The sequence below is a fragment of the Apodemus sylvaticus genome, chromosome 23 (assembly GCF_947179515.1).
Source record: "Apodemus sylvaticus chromosome 23, mApoSyl1.1, whole genome shotgun sequence".
In the NCBI taxonomy this organism is placed as follows: domain Eukaryota; kingdom Metazoa; phylum Chordata; class Mammalia; order Rodentia; family Muridae; genus Apodemus; species Apodemus sylvaticus.
In genome coordinates this window covers 52,475,216-52,497,487 of record NC_067494.1, presented here as the reverse complement: position 1 = coordinate 52,497,487, position 22,272 = coordinate 52,475,216, and the positions used below count along the sequence as shown (strand labels likewise).

Below are 22,272 nucleotides of genomic sequence, written 5' to 3'. Positions count from 1 at the left end.
GGAGTTCCTAGAGACTGAGCCATCAACCAAAGAGTATATACAGGTTAGTTAGAGGCTCCTGGTACATATGTAGCAGAGGGCTGCACACAGTGTGAGAAGATGTGCCTATTCCTGTAGAGACTTGATACCCCAGTGTGGGAAGATACACAGGGGGACACCCTCTCAGAGGGGAATGAGAAGGTCAATACGGGGAAGAATTCTGTGAGCAGAAACATTCTGGATGTAAATACATAATTAATTAATTAATTAATTAACAATAAAAAAGAATCATTAAGGCTTACTTCAAAAGCCTGTACTCCACAAAACTAAAAAATATAAATGAAATAAACATTTCACCAACCTGAAATTGATATCAGGTAAACTATGTAAATAGTCCAATTTCTCCTAAGGAAATAGAAGTAGTCAAAAAACAGTACAGGGCAAGATGGTTTTAACACAGAATTCTACCAGACTTTCAAAAAAGAGATACCAACACTCTTGAAATTTTTCCACAAAATAGAAATGGAAGGAACATTGCCAAACTCATGCTATAAGGCCACAGTTATCCTGATAACCAAACCATACAAAGACTCAACAAAAAAAGACAAATTCAGACCAATTTCCTTAAGAAAAATCAATGGAAAAATACTCAATAAAATATTTGCAAGCCGAGTCCAAGAACACAACAAAAACATTATCCACCTTGATCAAGTAGACTTCATCTAAGGGTGTAGGTATGCTTCATTATTTAAAAATATATCAACATAAATACACCATATAAATAAACTGAAAGAAAGAAAAAACCCATGATTATCTTAATAGATGCTGAAAAATTTGATAAAATCCAACACTCCTTCATGCTAAAAGTATTAGAGAAATCAGAGATATAGCATTATCAAAGCAATAATCTAAGCATAAGCAAAGCAATATACAGCAAGCCAATAGACAACATCTAACTAAATGGAGAGAAACTTAAAACATAAAAACTGCTTAGATGAATTAATTACAGCATTCCTGATTTGATTCAAATTACTTTAAGAGGAAAGTTTTAGGAGATAGTTTTAGTTGTTTTGCCAGGAAGATGTATTAACATTAGAATCAAGAATAGAATGTGCTCCTTCCTCATAGAATAGTAATAGCTGCATTATAAGAAGACAATGAGCTTTCATTAATTGCATTACAAAGACAATTAGGCATGCAATGGATTTGTGATCAAGGAAAAACATTCATTCTAGGTCAGATCCAAGGGTGAAGCCACAGGTATGCAGTGTGATAAACAAAGCCAGGTGAACCTGTTGCTTTGAACTCATAATAAGCTTATAGAATAAAACACTGTTTTGAACTTACTATCACCACTCTTCAGTAACTCCCCTATCTATGAGGTAATTTTATAAAGAACACATAAAAAGGCTGGGAGAAGAAACAAAGGGTGGCTGTTAGGGCTCCTCTCCACCCACCAAATGCATATATGTGTATATATCTGTCTCTATATATGCCCAATATGTCTAGGTGTATATATGTCTGTCTGTCTATATGTGTTTTCATGCATACATATGGCATGGCACAAGCAGACCATAGACATAAAGAGCTCTACCTACATATGTAGATGTATGTGTATGTAAGTATGTATATATACTTGTGAAACTGATGAAATAGATGATCAGGCTGGGCCACAGTTTGTTTCTGTGTACGTCTATGTGTCTGTGTGTCTGTGTGTCTGTGTGTGCCTGGCTTTCTTTCTTTATTTTTCTCTGTGAAATTGCCAAAAATTATCATCTTTTGGCCCCAGAACAGTAAAAGTTAAGTTGCTGGAACCCAGAGACTTCTGGCCTACATAGCACTGAAAGTTAAATTGCCAAAAAACTTTAGCTTCTGGCACTTAGAACAATAAGAGAGAATTACGAAGACAGAGGTCATCAGCATTTGGCCTTCATACAACACTGTGTCATACTTCAGTATTTGAATGCCATGGCTGGCCCCAGAAATAAGGTCTACATTCTGTCATGCCACACGCAATGGAGGAAAGATGCCCACAGATCTGCCTTCCAATGCCTGCATAGTACAAGCAGACCATAAACAGACAGAGTTGTACTACTACAATGCAGCACAGTGGGGGCAGAGGAAGACAGATACTTATGGACTACCAGGTCCGTGGGTGACTCTCCCCACAGACCTGCCCTATGCAACATAGTACAGATAGACCTTAGACACACAGAGCCACCATGCAGTGTACCTCAGGAAGACGAAAACAGAATGAGACCTGTAGGCTGCCATGTCCACAGACCTGCCTGCCACCTTGCCACACAGGAGGGATGTGAACCACGAGAGGCCTCATTTCTGCTATACCATGCACTGCAGACAGAGATGGTCACCCAGAGATCCGCCAGCTTCTGCCCAGCCCGCAGCAGGACCCATCAAAAAGAATGTGGTGGACAGACAGTAGAGAAAGAGAAGCAGAGTACCTCAAGCATTGTGAAGAGATGAAAGTGTGATTCAAAGGTGAAGAGGATCATCCTGTTGTGAGTGGGACCACCTGGGACCATGGTGAGGTCTCAGCCCAAGCTGCTACTGAGGCCGATGCCATGGAAGTTGTCAATGCCCATGGCTTCTATTACCACTGGAGAACATGGGGATGGCCCTGATCTGGGACACTGTGAGTGTACATGAACTGCAGAACTGGCTCCATCCGTCATTGGCGATGGTACTCTGGAGAATTGGTACCACCTCTCACCTATAGCACTACTCAGAAGAGGAGGAAGTTCACATTACCCAGGCAGCACATTGGAGCTGGTCTCAGTAGTGGAGGTGTGGATAAACCAATCCGAGGATGTGAATGTGTGAAAGCTGACCCAGTCACTTGTTGCCAGGGAGTGGCACAACACAGAGGTGACGCCATCTCATTCTCACCACTCACCTGCTGCAGTAGGAGAGCTGTTGCCTGGGTAGACATGAGAGCAGGATGTGGCACACAGGACAGAGTGCCCTGAACCTGTCTGGGCAGCACAGTGGAGCCTTGATAACAAAGGCAATGGTGAGCCAGATTCAAAGGTGTCAGAGCCTAAGAGGTGGCCCAGACCTTAGCAGGCTGCAGAGTAGAGAGAACGGCCCCGGGGCCTCGACTGGGCAGCATAGTGGAGCTGGCTCTGGAGGGGTTGGTGTGAGTGAGCTTGCTCCAAGGGCAGGAGATCAGCAATGCTGACCATGCTATTTTTGTAGACAAATGTTTTAGAAAATTACCCATGGATTAAATGTTACCCAAAAGGGGAGATAGAGAAAGATGTTGATAGTAAGTTCAAAGCAGTGTTTCATTCTGTAAGCCCATTATAATTTCAAAACAACAGTTTCACCTGGCCTCACCTTATCATAGTGAACACCTGTGGCCTCACTCTTTGACCTGACCTAGAAGGAATGCTTTTCCTTGATCACAAATTTGTCCCAAGCCTATTTCTCATTTTATTATAGTTGTGAAAGTTCATTATTATGCAGTCTTTGGTTTATATTTTATGAGTTATGGGAACATTCTGTTGTAGAGTCTCAGTTCATTATATCTTTCTGGCAAAACAACTAAAACAATTTCTTAAAACTTTCTTCCAAAAATTATTTGAATCACATCAGGAATTCTATAAAATAATTATTATTCTAAACAGTATTAACTCAGAAAGGTTAATATTTAGGTTGAACTGCAGGAAATTTGCTTAATAGGGTGAGCTAATGCCCAGTAATCCTTGGGTTGTTAAATAGGGACAAGAAAGTCATATCAGCTGCAAGAAGCAATCCTGAGATGAAGCGTCTCAGGCAGCATGAGACATGGAAGGAGTACTGCTGAGGATCACACTGTCACAGAAGCTAGAGATATCAAACCAGAACAATGACTCACAGCAATGAGCATTTGCAAGAGGTGTCTTGACAGAGAGTTATATTAAGGGACACACTCTGACGTACTACAGTTTCCACAATGACATTTTTTTTTATGTTTTGGTTTTTGTTTGGTTGGCTTGAGATGCAAAGCGAGCTACTGGATACTGAGTGCCATCTTATGGCTGTTCCGACACAAAACACCTAAACAGAAGTCATTCGGCTATAGGAACTGATAGAGAAGACAGAAAACTGCTTCTTTCCTCTGGGTGCTCTGCCCATGCACTGAGTTCCTAAGTGCATGCACCTGTACGAACACCTGTAGATATGTGGCTCAGGTCCTCTGCAAGAGCAACAACTGCTCCTAATCACCGAGCCTTTAATCTCAGTAGTACTATATATGTTTTCTGTTGACAAAAATTATAGTCATTAACCTCCATATATGCCTCTATAACATGAGCTTGTAGGCAAATTTATAGACCATGTTCTTGATTTTATATTGATGTGAGAGGACACATCTCACTGTGGTCAGTGCCACCCCTGTATTGATACTCCTAAGTGATATAAGAAATCAGGCTCAGTAAGCAACGGAGAAAAAGCTAGGATGAAGCACTCATCCAATTCTTCAGCTTCAATTCCTGCAATATTTGAGTTCCTTCCCTGACTTCTCTCAATGATGGCCTTTTATCTACAAGTGTAAGATAACACAAGCCCTTTCTCTCTTGAGAATCTTATGGTCTTGGTATTTTACCACATCAACAGAACCCTATAGGACAAGGCCTCAAACACTTCATAAAAGTGTATTACTAATAGTTAAATCCACAGATTTTTCTCTATATTCATAAGATCCACTCACAACTGATTGGTTCTGGTACAACCAAACCATTAAAAACAGTTTTCTTTAAGTCCAATTGATAGGGTTGATAGAAATGAAAGAATGTAAAGATCTCAGATAATATTTGCTCATTTACTATATTCTAGAACACTGACACAAAGGTCAAACCATTCCCATCTACCCTTGTCAATTTCATATCTATATACATCTCTGTAAATCATATTTTAATATGATTTATATTTTACATATTTAAATTTTTGAATTTATTTTAAAAGATAATATCCATGCATACCTCCACCTCCATACAATCAAATGAATCCACTGTCTTTTATCCAGAAGTGAATACAGAGTCCTATTGACAATCACAATTGCCCTTGATATTCTCAAATATAAATGCATGTAAAATTGCCTATTATCTATGTTGTTCTCCTTCCAACATTTATTGTAGTAAGGAGACAAAATAAGAAAGAAAATAAAAATATTTGACATACATAAATATGTCTGCAAGATTGAAAGAAGAAATATTTCTTTAAAATTAGAGATAAATGTAACTAGTTACATGTGTAAAGGTCCTTATTTATAATTGTTATGCTGTTTTTCAAATTTCACATATCACTTTCCCTCAGATATTTATAAGTTTGGCCCAGGATGGCTGAGAAAAACCTGAATTATTGAAAAATCTGAGCAACTAGCAGATCTGTCTGACTTGAGTTCTTACACATTTATTGCATATAAATGAAAATATACATTCTTCATGACGTTCCCTAGGAGGTATCCTACATTTTAAAAATGTTCTTCCTTCTCCACTATATAGTACCATTTCAGTGTAATCAGGATAAATTACCCCAGCTAGTTCAGTAACTCTGACTCTACCTCCAGATTCAGACAAAAGTGTAGTCTGGAGTTGTGTGCTCTCACTGGGAAAGGTGGATTACTCCTGTAGTCCCTCTGAGGGAAGTTTATCCAGGAAAATGGCTGGATCACAGGAGTTCAGAGCCAAAAGAGGAAGCACAGAAAGACCATATTGAAAAAGACTTAAAGAGAAAAACAATGCAAGAAAGTATGGTATACTGCTTGAAATAACTAAATGATAAAAAGTGGTAATATAGGAAGAAGGAATGAGAGATTTCTTTCATAAGAACGAAGACCACTACAGCAACAGAGAATGAATTCATGGATGTGGGAAGTGGATATTTTACTAGTGGATACAAAGGGCTAATGGTAAGCTTTGGCTCCTTCATTTCTGGGCCTATGAATAGTACAAAAAGTAGAGGCAGTACCACAGAGTCGAGCTGTAGCAAAGAATCAACAACTTCTCAAAGGACATTTCTCTAGCTCAGAGAAGTACTGATATCTATGTGATGCCATAACTGATTCTCCAAAATACCAAGCCACCTGACTCATTGATTGTGAAAAACAGCTGAGGTTTGATGTGATTCTCCTGACTCTATCTACTAACTCCTGAGATTACACCCTGGTATTGCACAGTAATTAAACTCAATGCAACATACGTGCTAAGCACTCTTTCAACTGAGCTACACATCCAAGCCCCAGAACCAGAAATTTTTAATCACATCCCCCATGCTTTAGTATCCTCATCAATGGTTGAAAAAAGTTTAAGATAGAAAAGGGAAAAGGCCTGCCCCATGGTTGTGTTTTCCCTGAAGCATCTGTTGTACATCAGCCTCTGAGAAACTAGAACTCTGGTGGAATATGGAGTTGGGCAAGAGACAGAAGAGTTAGATGTGTGAGGGAATCCCAGCAGAGGTTCAAGATGATGCATCTCTGGGAATGTTTTTTTAAAAAAAGAAATACAGAATAGTGCATGGCTTGGGGTGAGTGAAACAAGAAGCCAACCCCAAAGGTACCTCCTGAAGAGATGGGGGGTCCTGGTTTAATCAGCAACATAGGGGTTGAAAAAAAAAAGCAGTTCTAAGATCTGGACAGAAAGGCTGACTTGTTTTCATGTTTTGTGTCTCGACAACCACAAGATGGTACACAGAATCCAGTAAGTTGCTTTACATCTACTTGTGAAACAAATTAAAACACCCAGAGGCATTAGTTTTCTGCCTTTGATACCTCCATCTCCTAGATTCAAGATTGGAAAACATCTGCTTCTATATGAAGGGGTTTTCTTTATTAAAGTACCCTGATTCCAGGCAAATGAAATGAACATCAAGTTTAATGCCCCTATTTTAAAAACAAAAACAAAAACAAAAAAACAAAACTTATGCTTAGTTATTCCACACGTGGTCATGTACCCAAAAGACTCCATAGCCCATCATAGACAACCGCTCATACATGTTTATTGCTGCTGTATTCACAATAGCAAGTAAATTAATTTGCCCTACATATATGTAACAACAATTAATAAAAAAATAAAATAAAAAGACACCATGGATTTGAAAAAGACAAGAAAGAGTATATGGAAATTTTGGAAAAAGAAAAAGGAAGAATGAAATGATGTGACTCTATTATAATCTCAAAATAAAGATAGAGAAGAAAATTTGGTGAAGGGACATGTGGAGAGATAGAAGGGGTAAAGGTGATGATTGTCCAATGAATTTAATCAGCATATACATACATATTGGCAATAGTTAAAGAAAATTCGATAATTTTCTTGTTAATTGACTCTTTTTCACTATCAAAGAAATATTTTAAACCCATTTATTTTTGGTATTTTAGAATTCTTTTCTATAGCAGTTCCCTTAAACTGACTTATACAATATTTCTTTTTTTTTCTTTTTTTTTATTCGATATATTTTTTATTTACATTTCAAATCATTTCCCCTTTTCTAGCCCCCCACTCCCCGAAAGTCCCGTAAACCCCCTTATCTCCCACTGTCCTCCCACCCATCCCTTCCCACTTCCCCGTTCTGGTTTTGCCGAATACTGCTTCACAGAGTCTTTCCAGAACAAGGGGCCACTCCTCCTTTCTTCTTGTACCTCATTTGATGTGTAGATTATGTTTTGGGTATTCCAGTTTTCTAGGTTAATATCCACTTATTAGTGAGTGCATACCATGATTCACCTTTTGAGTCAAGGTTACCTCACTTAGTATGATGTTCTCTAGCTCCATCCATTTGCCTAAGAATTTCATGAATTCATTGTTTCTAATGGCTGAATAGTACTCCATTGTGTAGATATACCACGTTTTTGCATCCACTCTTCTGTTGAGGGATACCTGGGTGCTTTCCAGCATCTGGCAATTATAAATAGGGCTGCTATGAACATAGTAGAGCATGTATCCTTATTACATGGTGGGGAATCCTCTGGGTATATGCCCAGGAGTGATATAGCAGGATCTTCTGGAAGTGAGGTGCCCAGTTTTCGGAGGAAGCACCAGATTGATTTCCAGAGTAATTGTACCAATTTGCAACCCCACCAGCAGTGGAGGAGTGTTCCTCTTTCTCCACATCCTCTCCAACACCTGCTGTCTCCTGAATTTTTAATCTTAGCCATTGTGACTGGTGTAAGGTGAAATCTCAGGGTTGTTTTGATTTGGATTTCCCAAATGACTAATGAAGTTGAGCATTTTTTGAGATGCTTCTCCGCCATCCGAAGTTCTTCAGGTGAGAATTCTTTGTTTAATTCTGTACCCCATTTTTTAAAAGGGTTGTTTGGTTTTCTGGAGCCTAACTTCTTGAGTTCTTTATATATATTGGATATTAGCCCTCTATCTGATGTAGGATTGGTGAAGATCTTTTCCCAATTTGTTGGTTAACGATTTGTCCTTTTGATGGTGTCCTTTGCCGTACAGAAACTTTGTAATTTTATGAGGTCCCATTTGTCAATTCTTGATCTTGGAGCATACGCTATTGGTGTTCTGTTCAGAAACTTTCTCCCTGTACCGATGTCCTCAAGGGTGCAATCCACTACATAAACAAACTCAAAGAAAAAAAAATGGTCATTTCATTGGATGCTGAAAAAGCATTTGACAAAATTCAGCATCCTTTCATGCTTAAAGTCTTGGAAAGAACAGGAATTCAAGGCCCATACCTAAGCATAGTAAAAGCAATATACAGCAAACCGGTAGCCAGCATCAAACTAAATGGAGAGAAACTTGAAGCAATCCCACTAAAATCAGGGACTAGACAGGGCTGCCCCCTTTCTCCTTATCTTTTCAATATTGTATGTGAGGTACTAGCTCGGGCAATTCGACAACATAAGGAGGTCAAAGGGATACAAATTGGAAAGGAAGAAGTCAAACTATCATTATTTGCAATGACATGATAGTCTACCTAAGTGATCCAAAAAACTCCACTAGAGAACTCCTACAGCTGATAAACAACTTCAGCAAAGTGGCAGTTTATAAAATCAACTCAAGCATATCAGTGGCCTTCCTATACTCAAAGGATAAGCAGGCTGAGAAAGAAATTAGGGAAATGACCCCCTTCACAATAGCCACAAACAGTATAAAGTATCTTGGGGTGACTATAACCAAACATGTGAAAGATCTGTATGACAAGAACTTCAAGACTCTGAAGAAGGAAATGGAAGAAGACCTCAAAAAATGGGAAAACCTCCCATGCTCATGGATCGGTAGAATCAATATAGTTAAAATGGCCATTTTGCCAAAAGCAATATACAGATTCAATGCAATACTTATCAAAATCCCAACTCAATTCTTCACAGAGTTAGAAAGAGCAATTATCAAATTCATCTGGAATAACAAAAAACCCAGGATAGCTAAAACTATTCTCAGCAACAAAAGAAATTCTGGGGGAATCAGTATCCCTGACCTCAAGCAATACTATGGAGCAGTAGTGTTAAAAACTGCATGGTATTGGTACAGTGACAGGCAGGAGGATCAATGGAACAGGATTGAAGATCCAGAAATGAACCCACACACCTATGGCCACTTGATCCTCGACAAAGAGGCTGAAAATATCCAATGGAAAAAAAAGATAGCCTTTTCAGCAAATGGTGCTGGTTCAACTGGAGGTCAGCATGCAGAAGAATGGGAATTGATCCATCCTTGTCTCCTTGTACTAAGCTCAAATCCAAATGGATCAAGGACCTCCACATAAAGCCAGACATTCTGAAGCTAATAGAAAAGAAACTGGGGAATATTTCTTTTTTTTAATTTTTTTAAATTTTTTTATTCGATATATTTTTTATTTACATTTCAAATGATTTCCCCTTTTCTAGACCCCCACTCCCCGAAAGTCCCATCAGCCCCCTTCCCTCCCCCTGTTTTCCCACCCAACCTTTCCCACTTCCCTGTTCTGGTTTTTCCTATACTGCTTCACTGAGTCTTTCCAGAGCAAGGGGCCACTTCTCCGTTCTTCTTGTACCTCATTTAATGTGTGGATTATGTTTTGGGTATTCCAATTTTCTAGGCTAATATCCACTTATTAGTGAGTGCATACCATGATTCATCTTTTCAGTCTGGGTTACCTCACTTAGTATGATGTTCACTAGCTCCATCCATTTGCCTAAGAATTTCATGAATTCATTGTTTCTAATGGCTGAATAGTACTCCATTGTGTATATATACCACATTTTTTGCATCCACTCTTCTATTGAGGGATACCTGGATTCTTTCTACCTTCTGGCAATTATAAATAGGGCTGCTATAAACACAGTGGAACATGTATCCTTATTACATGCTGGGGAATCTTCTGGGTATATGCCCAGGAGTAGTATAGCAGGATCTTCTGGAAGTGAGGTGCCCAGTTTTCGGAGGAACCGCCAGACTGATTTCCAATTTGCAACCCCACCAGCAGTGGAGGAGTGTTCCTCTTTCTCCACATCCTCGCCAACATCTGCTGTCTCCTGAATTTTTAATCTTAGCCATTCTGACTAGTGTAAGGTGAAATCCCAGGGTTGTTTTGATTTGCATTTCCCTAATGTCTAATGAAGTTGAACAATTTTTTAAGCTGATTCTCCGCCATCCGAAATTCTTCAGGTGAAAATTCTTTGTTTAACTCTGTACTCCATTTTTTTAATAGGGTTATTTGGTTTTCTGGAGTCTAACTTCTTGAGTTCTTTATATATATTGGATATTAGCCCTCTATCTGATGTAGGGTTGGTGAAGATCTTTTCCCAATTTTTTGGTTGCCGAATTGCCCTTTTGATGTTGTCCTTTGCCTTACAGAAACTCTGTAATTTTATGAGGTCCCATTTGTCAATTCTTGATCTTAGAGCATAACCTATTGGTGTTCTGTTCAGGAACTTTCCCCCTGTACTGATGTCCTCAAGGGTCTTCCCCAGTTTCTTTTCTGCTAGCTTCAGAGTGTCTGGCTTTATGTGGAGGTCCTTGATCCATTTGGATTTGAGCTTAGTACAAGGAGACAAGGATGGATCAATTCGCATTCTTCTGCATGCTGACCTCCAGTTGAACCAGCACCATTTGTTGAAAAGGCTATCTTTTTTCCATTGGATGTTTTCAGCCCCTTTGTGGAGGATCAAGTGGCCATAGGTGTGTGGGTTCATTTCTGGATCTTCAATCCTGTTGCATTGATCTGCTTGCCTGTCACTGTACCAATACCATGCAGTTTTTAACACTATTGCTCTATAGTATTGCTTGAGGTCAGGGATACTGATACCCCCAGAATTTCTTTTATTGTTGAGAATAGTTTTAGCTATCCTCGGTTTTTTGTTATTCCAGATGAATTTGAGGATTGCTCTTTCTAACTCTGTGAAGAATTGAGTTGGGATTTTGATGGGTATTGTGCAGGGCTGAAATCAATCACGTGGAAACAAAGAAAACCATACAAAGAATCAACGAATCCAGGAGCTGGTTCTTTGAGATAATCAACAAGATAGATTAAACCCTTAGCCAGACTGACCAAAGGCCACAGAGAAAGTATCCAAATTAACAAAATTAGAAATGAAAAGGGGGATATAACAACAGAAACTGAGGAAATTCAAAAAATCATCAGGTCCTACTACAAAAGCCTATACTCAACACAACTGGAGAATCTGGAGGAAATGGACAATTTCCTTGACAGATACCAAATACCAAAATTAAATCAGGACCAAATAGATCATCTAAACAGTCCCATAACCCCTAAAGAAATAGAAGGGGTCATAGAAAGTCTTCCAGCCAAAAAAAAAGCACAGGACCAGATGGTTTCAGTGCAGAATTCTATCAGACCTTCAAAGAAGACTTAACACCAATACTCTTCAAACTATTCCACAAAATAAAAATAGAAGGAACACTACCCAATTCCTTCTACGAAGCCACAATTACGCTGATACCAAAACCACACAGAGATCCAACAAAGAAAGAGAACTTCAGACCAATTTCCCTTATGAACATCGATGCAAAAATACTCAATAAAATTCTTGCCAACAAAATCCAAGAACACATTAACAATCATTCACCATGATCAAGTAGGCTTTATCCCAGGGATGCAGGGTTGGCTCAATATATGGAAATCCATCAATGCAGTCCACTCATAAACAAACTCAAAGAAAAAACCCACATGGTCATTTCATTGTGTGCCGAAAAAGCATTTGACAAAATTCAGCATCCTTTCATGCTTAAAATCTTGGAAAAAACAGGAATTCAAGGCCCATACCTAAGCATAGTAAAAGCAATATACAGCAAACCGGTAGCCAGCATCAAACTAAATGGAGAGAAACTTGAAGCAATCCCACTAAAATCAGGGACTAGACAGGGCTGCCCCCTTTCTTCTTATCTTTTCAATATTGTATGTGAGGTACTAGCTCGGGCAGTTAGACAACATACGGAGGTCAAAGGGATACAAATTGGAAAGGAAGAAGTCAAACTATCATCATTTGCAGATGATATGATAGTCTACCTAAGTAACCCAAAAAACTCCACTAGAGAACTCCTACAGCTGATAAACAACTTCAGCAAAGTGGCAGGCTATAAAATCAACTCAAGGAAATGAGTAGCCTTCCTATACTCAAAGGATAAGCAGGCTGAGAAAGAAATTAGGGAAATAACCCCCTTCACAATAGCCACCAACAGTATAAAGTACCTTGGGGTGACTCTTACCAAACATGTGAAAGATCTGTATGACAAGAACTTCAAGACTATGAAGAAGGAAATGGAAGAAGACCTCAAAAAATGGAAAAACCTTCCATGCTCATGGATCGGCAGGATTAATATAGTTAAAATGGCCATTTTGCCAAAAGCAATATACAATATTTCTTATTAGTTATGAAATATTGGATAGTTCCATATCTCAGCCTCTCTTTTTACCTTTGTTGCTAAAATTGCTTCCCAGTGGGTAAAAGAAGCAATTTCTACCCTTTCTCTTCAGGTCCCAAAGAAAATCCAGTATTTGACTCATCATTTTGGAGAACTAATGAATTTTGTGTCAAATTCATTTTTGAGCTTCTTAATAGACCATAGATTATGAGGCCCTTACAGTAATATCATCATTCTTTATACAACCAAAAAAACAAACAAACAAAAAAACAAACAAACAAAAAAAAAAACTAACCTAGAAAGTCTAAGGCATTCCCCTATACTGTATATATAGAGCCCATATTCTAGGTTTCCCATACTCTGTATACTCTAGGCCCCTTTTCCCCTTTTACTTTACTTCTTTTCCCAAATTCAGGAGACACAGAAGCACTTTTTCAGATTAATAATGCTCTCTGCACAGCATAAGGTAAAACAAAACTGGAATGGAACTAAGGTGGGACAAAAAGCACCCACAGCCCTCCTCATATTGCCTTCATCTCGATGTCTGCAGGAAGTGAAGCCAAATTGGTGTGTGCACCACTGATCTGGCCAGAGTTCTCACTCAGGGCTCTCTCCAGACTAGAAGACAGGGAATGAATCAGTCTTTCTTGAAAGTCCTGGCCCATGAAAACATAGAGAATTGGATTGATGCAGCTATTGAAAAAGGCCAGTGAGCTGGTTGGATTAACCAACCTATCAAGAATTTTATAATCAGCACTAAACAGCATCTCTTTGAGCCAGACTGTGCCTAAAAGGGCCACCAATTGAAAAGGAAACCAACAGATAAAGAAGGAAGCCACAACTGCTGTAAGAACCCGGAAGGGACGGCTGGAACGAACAATGGCTTTTTTGTGGATCTTGGTAGTGATGAGTCCATAGCATATCGCAATGATGGACAAGGGCATGCTGAAGCCAATAATAAACCTGATGATCCCTCTAGTTGTTAAAAACGTGATAACTGCGTTCAACTTTTCTACATCAGTTTTAGCCCAGGATGCAAAGTTGAATGTACAGTACACATACCCTCCAGGAACTCTGACTGTAGTCATGAAAATAAAAATGGGCAGAGTGAGAATCAGAGCTATAATCCAGGGCCCAACAACCACCTTCCTAGCCAGACTCACAGTGCGGTGGTTCTGAGCCCAGACTGGATGCAGGACACAAATACACCGGTCCAAGGCAATGACAGCAATCAGGAAGACACTTCCAAATAGGTTTATGTCTACCACAATGTGCACTAATTTACACAGGAACCAGCCAAAAGGCCATTTTCCTTTCATAGCCATTTCAACAAGGAGGAATGGTAGAGTCGCTGTGAAAGAGAAGTCAGCCAAAGCTAGATTCAGATAACAGATAGTGGTGACAGTGTGTGGCATCCGGAATCCAGCTACCCAGATCACTAGTCCATTGCCCAGCACGCCAAGGAAGAAAGTGATGGAGACAACCACCATCGAGAGGATCCACAGAACTCTGGAGATTGTAGAATCATAGACCACCACTTCTGATCCATTCAGATGGGTGGAGGAGTTAGTTTCCATTTGGTCTGCACCTGAAAATTTTCAAAAACAACCATTTCTCAGATGTGGTTCCCTATGACATGACCCCTATTTTGAATGTTCACCATATTCTACCAGAGGAAAACCATTTTACCAGTAATATTCCAAAACTAGCTTTTTATTGGATGCCTTTCTCAGATAGCATAGCTCTCCAGATCCTGTTTATTCCTAAAAAATTCAAGCTTTCAGACTGATTATCAAAAACTAATAAGCCCTCATGTCCCAAGAGTGATACTGAACTGAGGGTGAACAGAAAGCAAAATACTTCAAGGAAAGTGGTGGGATCAATAGACTATACTTTGGTGAAGACTTTTTTTCAGTTCTCATGTTCACAAGAGAAATAATTCAGAGGAGATATGCCAAAAGTTCAATCAAAATTTTGTTTAGCAAAGCAATGAACTGTAAACTCCAAAGACAGAGGAAAAGACACAGACAGACAGACAGACAGACAGACAAAAGATATTCAGTGGTATGACCCAAAGCAGTACATTACTCTGCACTCTAGATTTCAAAGGCATTTTTGTGAAGATTTATGAGATGAGTGGTATACATATGGAAATAAGGTGGTCTTTTATTCTTCAAACTTGTAGTAGACCAGATGCTGTTTTTGAGTATTGATTACTATGATCCTCTTGAAATTTTATAAGCATAAGAGGTTAAAACTACCACAGTTTAGAGGATATTATAACAAAACTAGGGTCACATGCAGAATTTTTGATAATGTATAAATATCATTATTAGTGATGCCTCTTGGTTGCTTGTATAACAGAAAGATTCTAACTGCATCATAAAGAATGTTTAAACATGAAGGAAATTTCTGGAAGCATCTGGACACAGTGACAGGTAGGTACCATCTCTATATTCAATCCAGTGCCATCCATTTTCCCTGCTTGAGAAGAAGTTCCTCACACCTTGGTTTACAAAAGTATACATGTCTGCACAGTTTAGTGTTATGTGGGTTAGAGGGTGATGTCTAATGAATTTTGATGAAGTTTGTAGACTTCACCAAAAGTCTACAAACATGCATTCTGTAATTATTGTATATGGAACTTATATTGAACTATAAATATAACTCTAAATGGTTCATTATTTCTCATTTTTGTAAGACTAGAATGAGGCTAAGAGAAAATACGTCCCTGAAAGCTACCTAAATAGTAGATAGACTTTTACTTAGCTGTATCTGAGTCTTTCTACCATACCAAATGTGACAGATGTTCCTAAATATGCCCTGTGATCTCCCCCAAGAATCTGATCACTTGCTCTCTGCTAGGCAAACCACAGTTTTATTGATGTAAGTGGTCCCTCCATCTATTTTTTAGTATGATTCCTAATCAGACTAGAGAGTATCTTGAATCTTCATTGCTTCTTAAGGTATTAATGGAGTCATGCATACGACACAATTATGGATGAAAACACTAGAAGTAGAATTTCTCAGGGAGCTTCTATGATTACTTTTTTAGCTTCTTAGGAATAAGACTCACTTTTACTGTGTTTCCTGGTTTAGAGTTAGTTCATAACTATATCTAGTGTAGCACGTTAAACTAAGAAGTCTTTGTGAACAACCCAGGATAAAGAAACTTGACATATTTTCTTATGCTATAGTGTGTGGGCTATAAAAACTGCATACAGGCTATCTTTTTGGAATTTATTCATAGGCCTGATGTTGTTAATAATTATTATGTTAATAATAATAATGTTAATAATAATAGAGTGCATGTCTAAAATCCTGTGAGGGGATGGGAAATGGGTCAAAGGTAAAACATATTCTAGCCTATAATACACTTGTAAGCAGACAGGGCTGCCATACAAAAATAGTAAAAGGAAAACTGTAACCCAACAAGGATAACTACTCACTTCACTCTCACCAAAAACCAACATAGAAAATAAATAATTCCATAAGAACAAAAACAAGTCAAGCACACACACACAAAGTAACACTGCCAACATCAAAATAATTGGAAATAACAACCATTGTTCATTAATATATTTCAAAATCAATAGACTCAGTTCTCCCAATTAAAACTCTCAGGCTAAAAGAATGGATGCAAAAACAACATTCATCATTCTGCTGCATACAAGAAACATATAATAGCAATAAAAATAGACATTACCTCAGAGTAAAGTGCTAGAAAAAGGATTTCCAAGCAAATGATCCCAAGAAGCAAACTGCAGTAGCCATAGTAATATCCAATAAAACACACTTTCAACCAAAATTAATGAAAAGAGACAGGGAGTGTTACTTCATACTCATCAAAGGAACAATCTGCAAAGATGATAGCTCAGTTCTCAATAACTACACCCCAAACATATGAACACCAATATTGGTAAAAGAAATGTTGCCAAGGGAGACAACCATGAAGATGGAAGACCTAAGAAAGAGATCAGTAGACACAGCATCACCAACAGAATACAAGAGACCGAAGAGGGAATTTCAGGTATAGAAGATACCATAGAAGATATTGACACAACAGTCAAAGAAAAAACTACAAAAATCTCCTAACCCAAAATGACCAAGATATTCAGGACTCAGTGAAAAGATCAAACCTAAGAATAACAGGTATATAAGGGAGTGAAGATTCTCAATTCAAATGGCCAGTAAACATCTTCAATAAAATCATAGAAGAAAACATCCCTAACCTAAAGAAAGAGCTTCCCATAAATGTTCAGGAAGATTAGAGTACACCAACTAGATTGGCACAGAAAAGAAATTCCTTCCATCACATAATAATAAAAACACCAAATTAACAGAACAAAGAAAGAATATCAAAAGCAGTAAGGGAAAATAGTCAAGGAACAAATAAAGGCAGACTTATCAGAATTACAACAGATTACTCAAAACAGAAACTCTAAAAGTCAGAAAATCTTGAGCAGATGTCATACAGACCCTAAGAGAACAAAAATGTCAGCCCAGACAAACTCTCAATTCCCATAGATGGAGAAACCAAGATATTCCATGACAAAACCAAATTTAAACAATATATTTCCAGTATAGAGGATAATAGAAGGGTAACTCCAACACAAGAAAAGAAACTACACCCAAGAAAAAAGCCAAGAAAATAACATTTTTACAATAAACCCAAGAAAACAGCACAAACATAATTCTACCTGTAACAACAAAAATAACAGGAAGCAACAACCATTGGTCTTTAATATCTCTCAACATCAGTGCAATCCCCAATAAAAAGACACAGGATAACAGATAGGATACATAAACAGGACACAGTATTTTGTTGCACAGAGGAAACACACTGCAATTACATAGACATACACTACCTCAGAGTAAAAGACTGGGAAAAAACTTTCCAAACAAATAGTCCCAAGAAACAAGCATGAGTAGCCATTCTAATTACCAATAAAATAGACTTTCAAATAAAAGTTACTAAAAAAAAGTTGGGGAAGGATACTTCATACTCATCAAAGAAAAATCCAACAAGATGAACTCTCAGTTTTGAACATCAATATTCCAAATGCAAAAGCACCCACATTTGTAAAAGAAACATTACTGAAGCTCAAATCTCACACAATAATAAAGGGAGACTTCAACACCCCATTGTCATTAATGGACAGATTCATTTAGTTTCTGGAAACAGAAACTAAACAGAGACACAATGAAGCTAACAGAAGTTATGAACCAAATGGATTTAATAGATATCTACAGAACATTTCACCCTAAAACAAAAGAATATACCTTGTTCTCAGCAACTCATGGTACCCTCTCCAAAACTGATCATGTAATCAGTCACAAACAAGCTTCAAAAGACAGAAGAATACTGAACTAACTCCATGCACTCTATCAGACCACCATGGACTAAGTTGGTCTTCAATAACAAGAACAACAGAAACCCCACATACTCATGGATAGTCAACAGTTTTCAGCTCAATGATAACTTTGTCAGAAAAGAATTAAAGAAAGAAAATAAAGACTTTTTAGAATTTAATGAAAATGAAGGCATAGCATACAAAATACATGGGACACAACAAAAGCAGTCAGAAGGAAAACACAAAGCTCTGAGTGTTATCATAAAGAAATTGGTGAGGGACTAAAGAGATGGCACAGTGGATAAGAACACTGACTGTTCGTCAGAATGGCTAAGATTAAAAATTCAGGAGACAGCAGGTTTTGGAGAGGATGTGGAGAAAGAGGAACACTCCTCCACTGCTGGTGGGGTTGCAAATTGGTACAACCACTCTGGAAAGCAGTCTGGCGGTTCCTCCGAAAAATGGGCACCTCACTTCCAGAAGATCCTGCTATACCACTCCTGGGCATATACCCAGAGGATTCCCCAGCATGTAATAAGGATACATGCTCTACTATGTTCATAGCAGCCCTATTTATAATTGCCAGATGCTGGAAAGAACCCAGGTATCCCTCAACAGAAGAGTGGATACAAAAAATGTGGTATATCTACACAATGGAGTACTATTCAGCCATTAGAAACAATGAATTCATGAAATTCTTAGGCAAATGGATGGAGCTAGAGAACATCATACTAAGTGAGGTAACCCAGACTCAAAAGGTGAATCATGGTATGCACTCACTAATAAGTGGTTATTAACCTAGAAAACTGGAATACCCAAAACATAATCCACACATCAAATGAGATACAAGAAGAAAGCAGGAGTGGTCCCTGGTTCTGGAAAGACTCAGTGAAACAGTATTTGGCAAAACCAGAACGGGGAACTGGGAAGGGGTGGGAGGGAGGACAGGGGAAGAGAAGGGGGCTTACGGGACTTTCGGGGAGTGGGGGGGGCTAGAAAAGGGGAAATCATTTGAAATGTAAATAAATTATATCAAATAAAAAAAAAAAAAAAAGAATACTGACTGTTCTTCCAGAGGTCCTGAGTTCAAATCCCAACAACCACATGGTGATTCACAACCATCTGGAATATGATCCAGTGCCCTCTTCTGAAGGCAGCTAAAGTGTACTCATATACATAAAATAAATAAAATATTAAAAAATGAATGAATAAATTGGTGAGATCCCACACTAGAAGCTTAACAGAACTTATGAAAACTCTAGAACAAAAAAAAAAAAAAAAAAAAAAAAAAGCAAATACACCCAAGAGGAGTAGAAAACAAGAAATACTCAAACTCTGGACTGAAATCAATGAAATAGAAATAAACAGAACTATACAAAGAATCAAAACTAAGACTGGTTTTCTAAGAAAATCAACAAGATAGATAAACTATTAGCCAAACTAACTAGAGGGCTCAGAGACAGTACCCAAATCAACAAAATCAGAAATGAAAAGACATAACAATAGAATGTGCGGGGATTCAAAAAAAATTTGCCAGATCCTATTACCATAGCCTATATTCAACAAAATGAGAAAATCTAGATGAAATGGATGATTTTCTGGAAAGATACAAGGTACCAAAATTAAGCCAGGATCAGATAAACCATCTAAACAGACTCATATCCCCTAAGGAATTAGAAGCAGTCATTAAAAGTCTCCCAACAACAACAACAAAAAAGCCCAGGGCCAGATAATTTTTGTGGAGAATTCTATCAGACCTTCAAAGAAGACCTAATACCAATACTTCTGAAACTATTCCAAAAAATACAAACGGAGTCACATTATCTACTTTATTCTATGAAGCCACAGGTAAGTTGATACACCAAAATCCAACAAAGAAAGAAAACTTTTCCTTTCCTTATGAATACTGATGCAAAAATACTCAATAAAACTCTGACAAACAGAATCCAAGAACACATCAAAATGATCATTCACCATAATCAAGTAGACTTCATCCACAGGATACAGGATTAGTTCAATATATGGAAATCCACCAATATAATCTATTACACAAACAAACTCAAAAAATAACACAGTATTATTTCATTAGATACTGAAAAAGTCTATGATAAAATGCAACACACCATCATGTTGAAAGTCTTGAAAATATAAGAAAGCTAAGGCATATAACTAATATAATAAAAGCAATATACAGCAACACCCTTCACAATAGTTAGCAATAACATAAAATATCTTACTGTAACTCTAACCAAGCAAGTTGAAGATGTTTATGAAAAGAACTTCAAGTCTCTGGAGAAAGAAAATAAAGAAGACTTCAGAAAATGGAAAAATCTCCCTTGCTCATGGATTGGTAAGATTAATGTAGGAAAAATGACTAATAAGCAGCTTCAACACGATAGATGAATATAAAATTACCTCTAACAAGTCAGTAGCCTTCTTCTACCAAAAGGATCAATGGATGAGAAAGAAAATACAGAAACAATACCCTTCACAATAAACACAATAAATACATAATATCTTTGGGTAACTCTAACCAAACATGTAAAAGATCTGTATGACAAGAACTTCAAGTCTCTCAAGAAAGAAATTGAAGATCTCAGAAAATGGAGAGATCTCCCATGCTCACAGATTGGCAAGATTAGCATAGTAAAAATGCCCATCCTACCAAAAGCAATCTTTAGATTTAACACAATCCCTATCAAAATCCCAACACAATTCTTCAAAGGCATGGAAAAAGCAGTATCTTTCCCAAAATCCAGCCCTACAAAGGAAAATAGATGGAACACTTCAAAGAAAGTAATGTTCTTTTAAGAAACCCAAAAGAAGATAGCCACACAAACATAACTTTACCTCTAACAAGAAAAATAACAGGAAGCAACAATCATTTTTCCTTAATAGCTCTTAACATCAATGGACTCAATTCAGCAATAGAAAAATATAGACTAAGAGACTGGATATGTAACCAAGATCCAACATTTTGCTCCATAAAGCAACCAGCACTGAGTGACAAAGACAGACATTACCTCAGAGCAAAAGGCTAGAAAAAAATTCCAAACAAAAGGACCCAAGAAACAAGGTGAAGTAGCTATTCTAACATTAAATAAACCAAAAGTTATCAAAAACATGAAGAAGGACACTTCATAATCATCAAAGGAAAAAAATCTACCAAGATAAACTCTCAATTCTGAACATCTATGCTCCAACTGCAAGGGCAACCACATTCATAAAAGAAACTTTAATAAAGCTCAAAGCACACATCGCACCTCACACAATAATAGTGGAAGACTTCAACACCCAACACTTAGCAATGGACAAATCATGAAAACAAAAACTAAAGGGAGATGCAGTGAAATTAATAGAAGGTATGAAACAAATTGTGCATGCGCGCGCGCGTGCGTGTGTGTGTGTGTGTGTGTGTGTGTGTGTGTGTGTGTGTGTGTGTGTAACTTCATCGTAAAACAAAAGAACATACTATCTTCTCAGTGCCTCATGGTACCTTCTCCAGAACTGACCTCAGCAGATACAAGAACATTTAAATAATCCCATGCACCCTAAAAGATCACCAAGGACTAAGGCTGGTCTTCAATAACAACAGAAAACCCACATACACAGGGAAGCTGAACTATGCTCTACTCAATGATAACTTAGTCAAGAAAGAAATTAAGAAATTAAAGACTTTTTAGAATTTAATGAAAATGAAGGTAGAACATGCCCAAACCTATGGGACACGAAGAAAGAAGTGCTAAGAGGAAAACTCATAGCTCTAAGTGGCTCCAAAAAGAAACTGCAAAGAGCATACACTAGCAGTTTGACAGTACACATGAATGTTCTAGAATAAAAAGAAACAAATACACCCAAGAGGAGTAGATGGCAGGAAATAATCAAACTCAGGACTGAAATCAACCAAGTAGAAACAAAAAGGAGTATACAATGAATCAACAAAACTAGGAGCTTGGTTTTTGAGAAAATTCATCAAAATAGATAAACACTTAGCCAGCCTAAGCAGAGGGCACAGAGACAGTATCCAAATTAACAAAATCAGAAATGAAAAGGGAGACATAACAACAGAAACTCCCCCCAAAAAATCAGAGCTTACTACAAAAATATATCCTCAGCAAAAC

At 37.8% G+C, this 22,272-nt stretch overlaps 2 protein-coding genes across 3 annotated transcripts in view; both read right to left on the bottom strand.

The window, feature by feature from the left end:
- Positions 1–22,272, bottom strand: part of LOC127673567 (formyl peptide receptor 2-like) — a 476,281-nt gene that overhangs the window by 406,906 nt on the left and 47,103 nt on the right. The window lies entirely within an intron of this gene.
- The window catches only part of LOC127673566 (formyl peptide receptor 2-like), a 99,680-nt gene continuing 90,726 nt past the window's right edge, over positions 13,319–22,272 (bottom strand). For both annotated transcript variants that reach the window (XM_052169252.1, XM_052169251.1), the window contains one exon: positions 13,319–14,385. In XM_052169252.1, the coding sequence (XP_052025212.1) occupies positions 13,319–14,374 (1,056 nt within the window). In that variant the 5' untranslated portion in view covers positions 14,375–14,385. The remainder of the gene's footprint in view (positions 14,386–22,272) is intronic.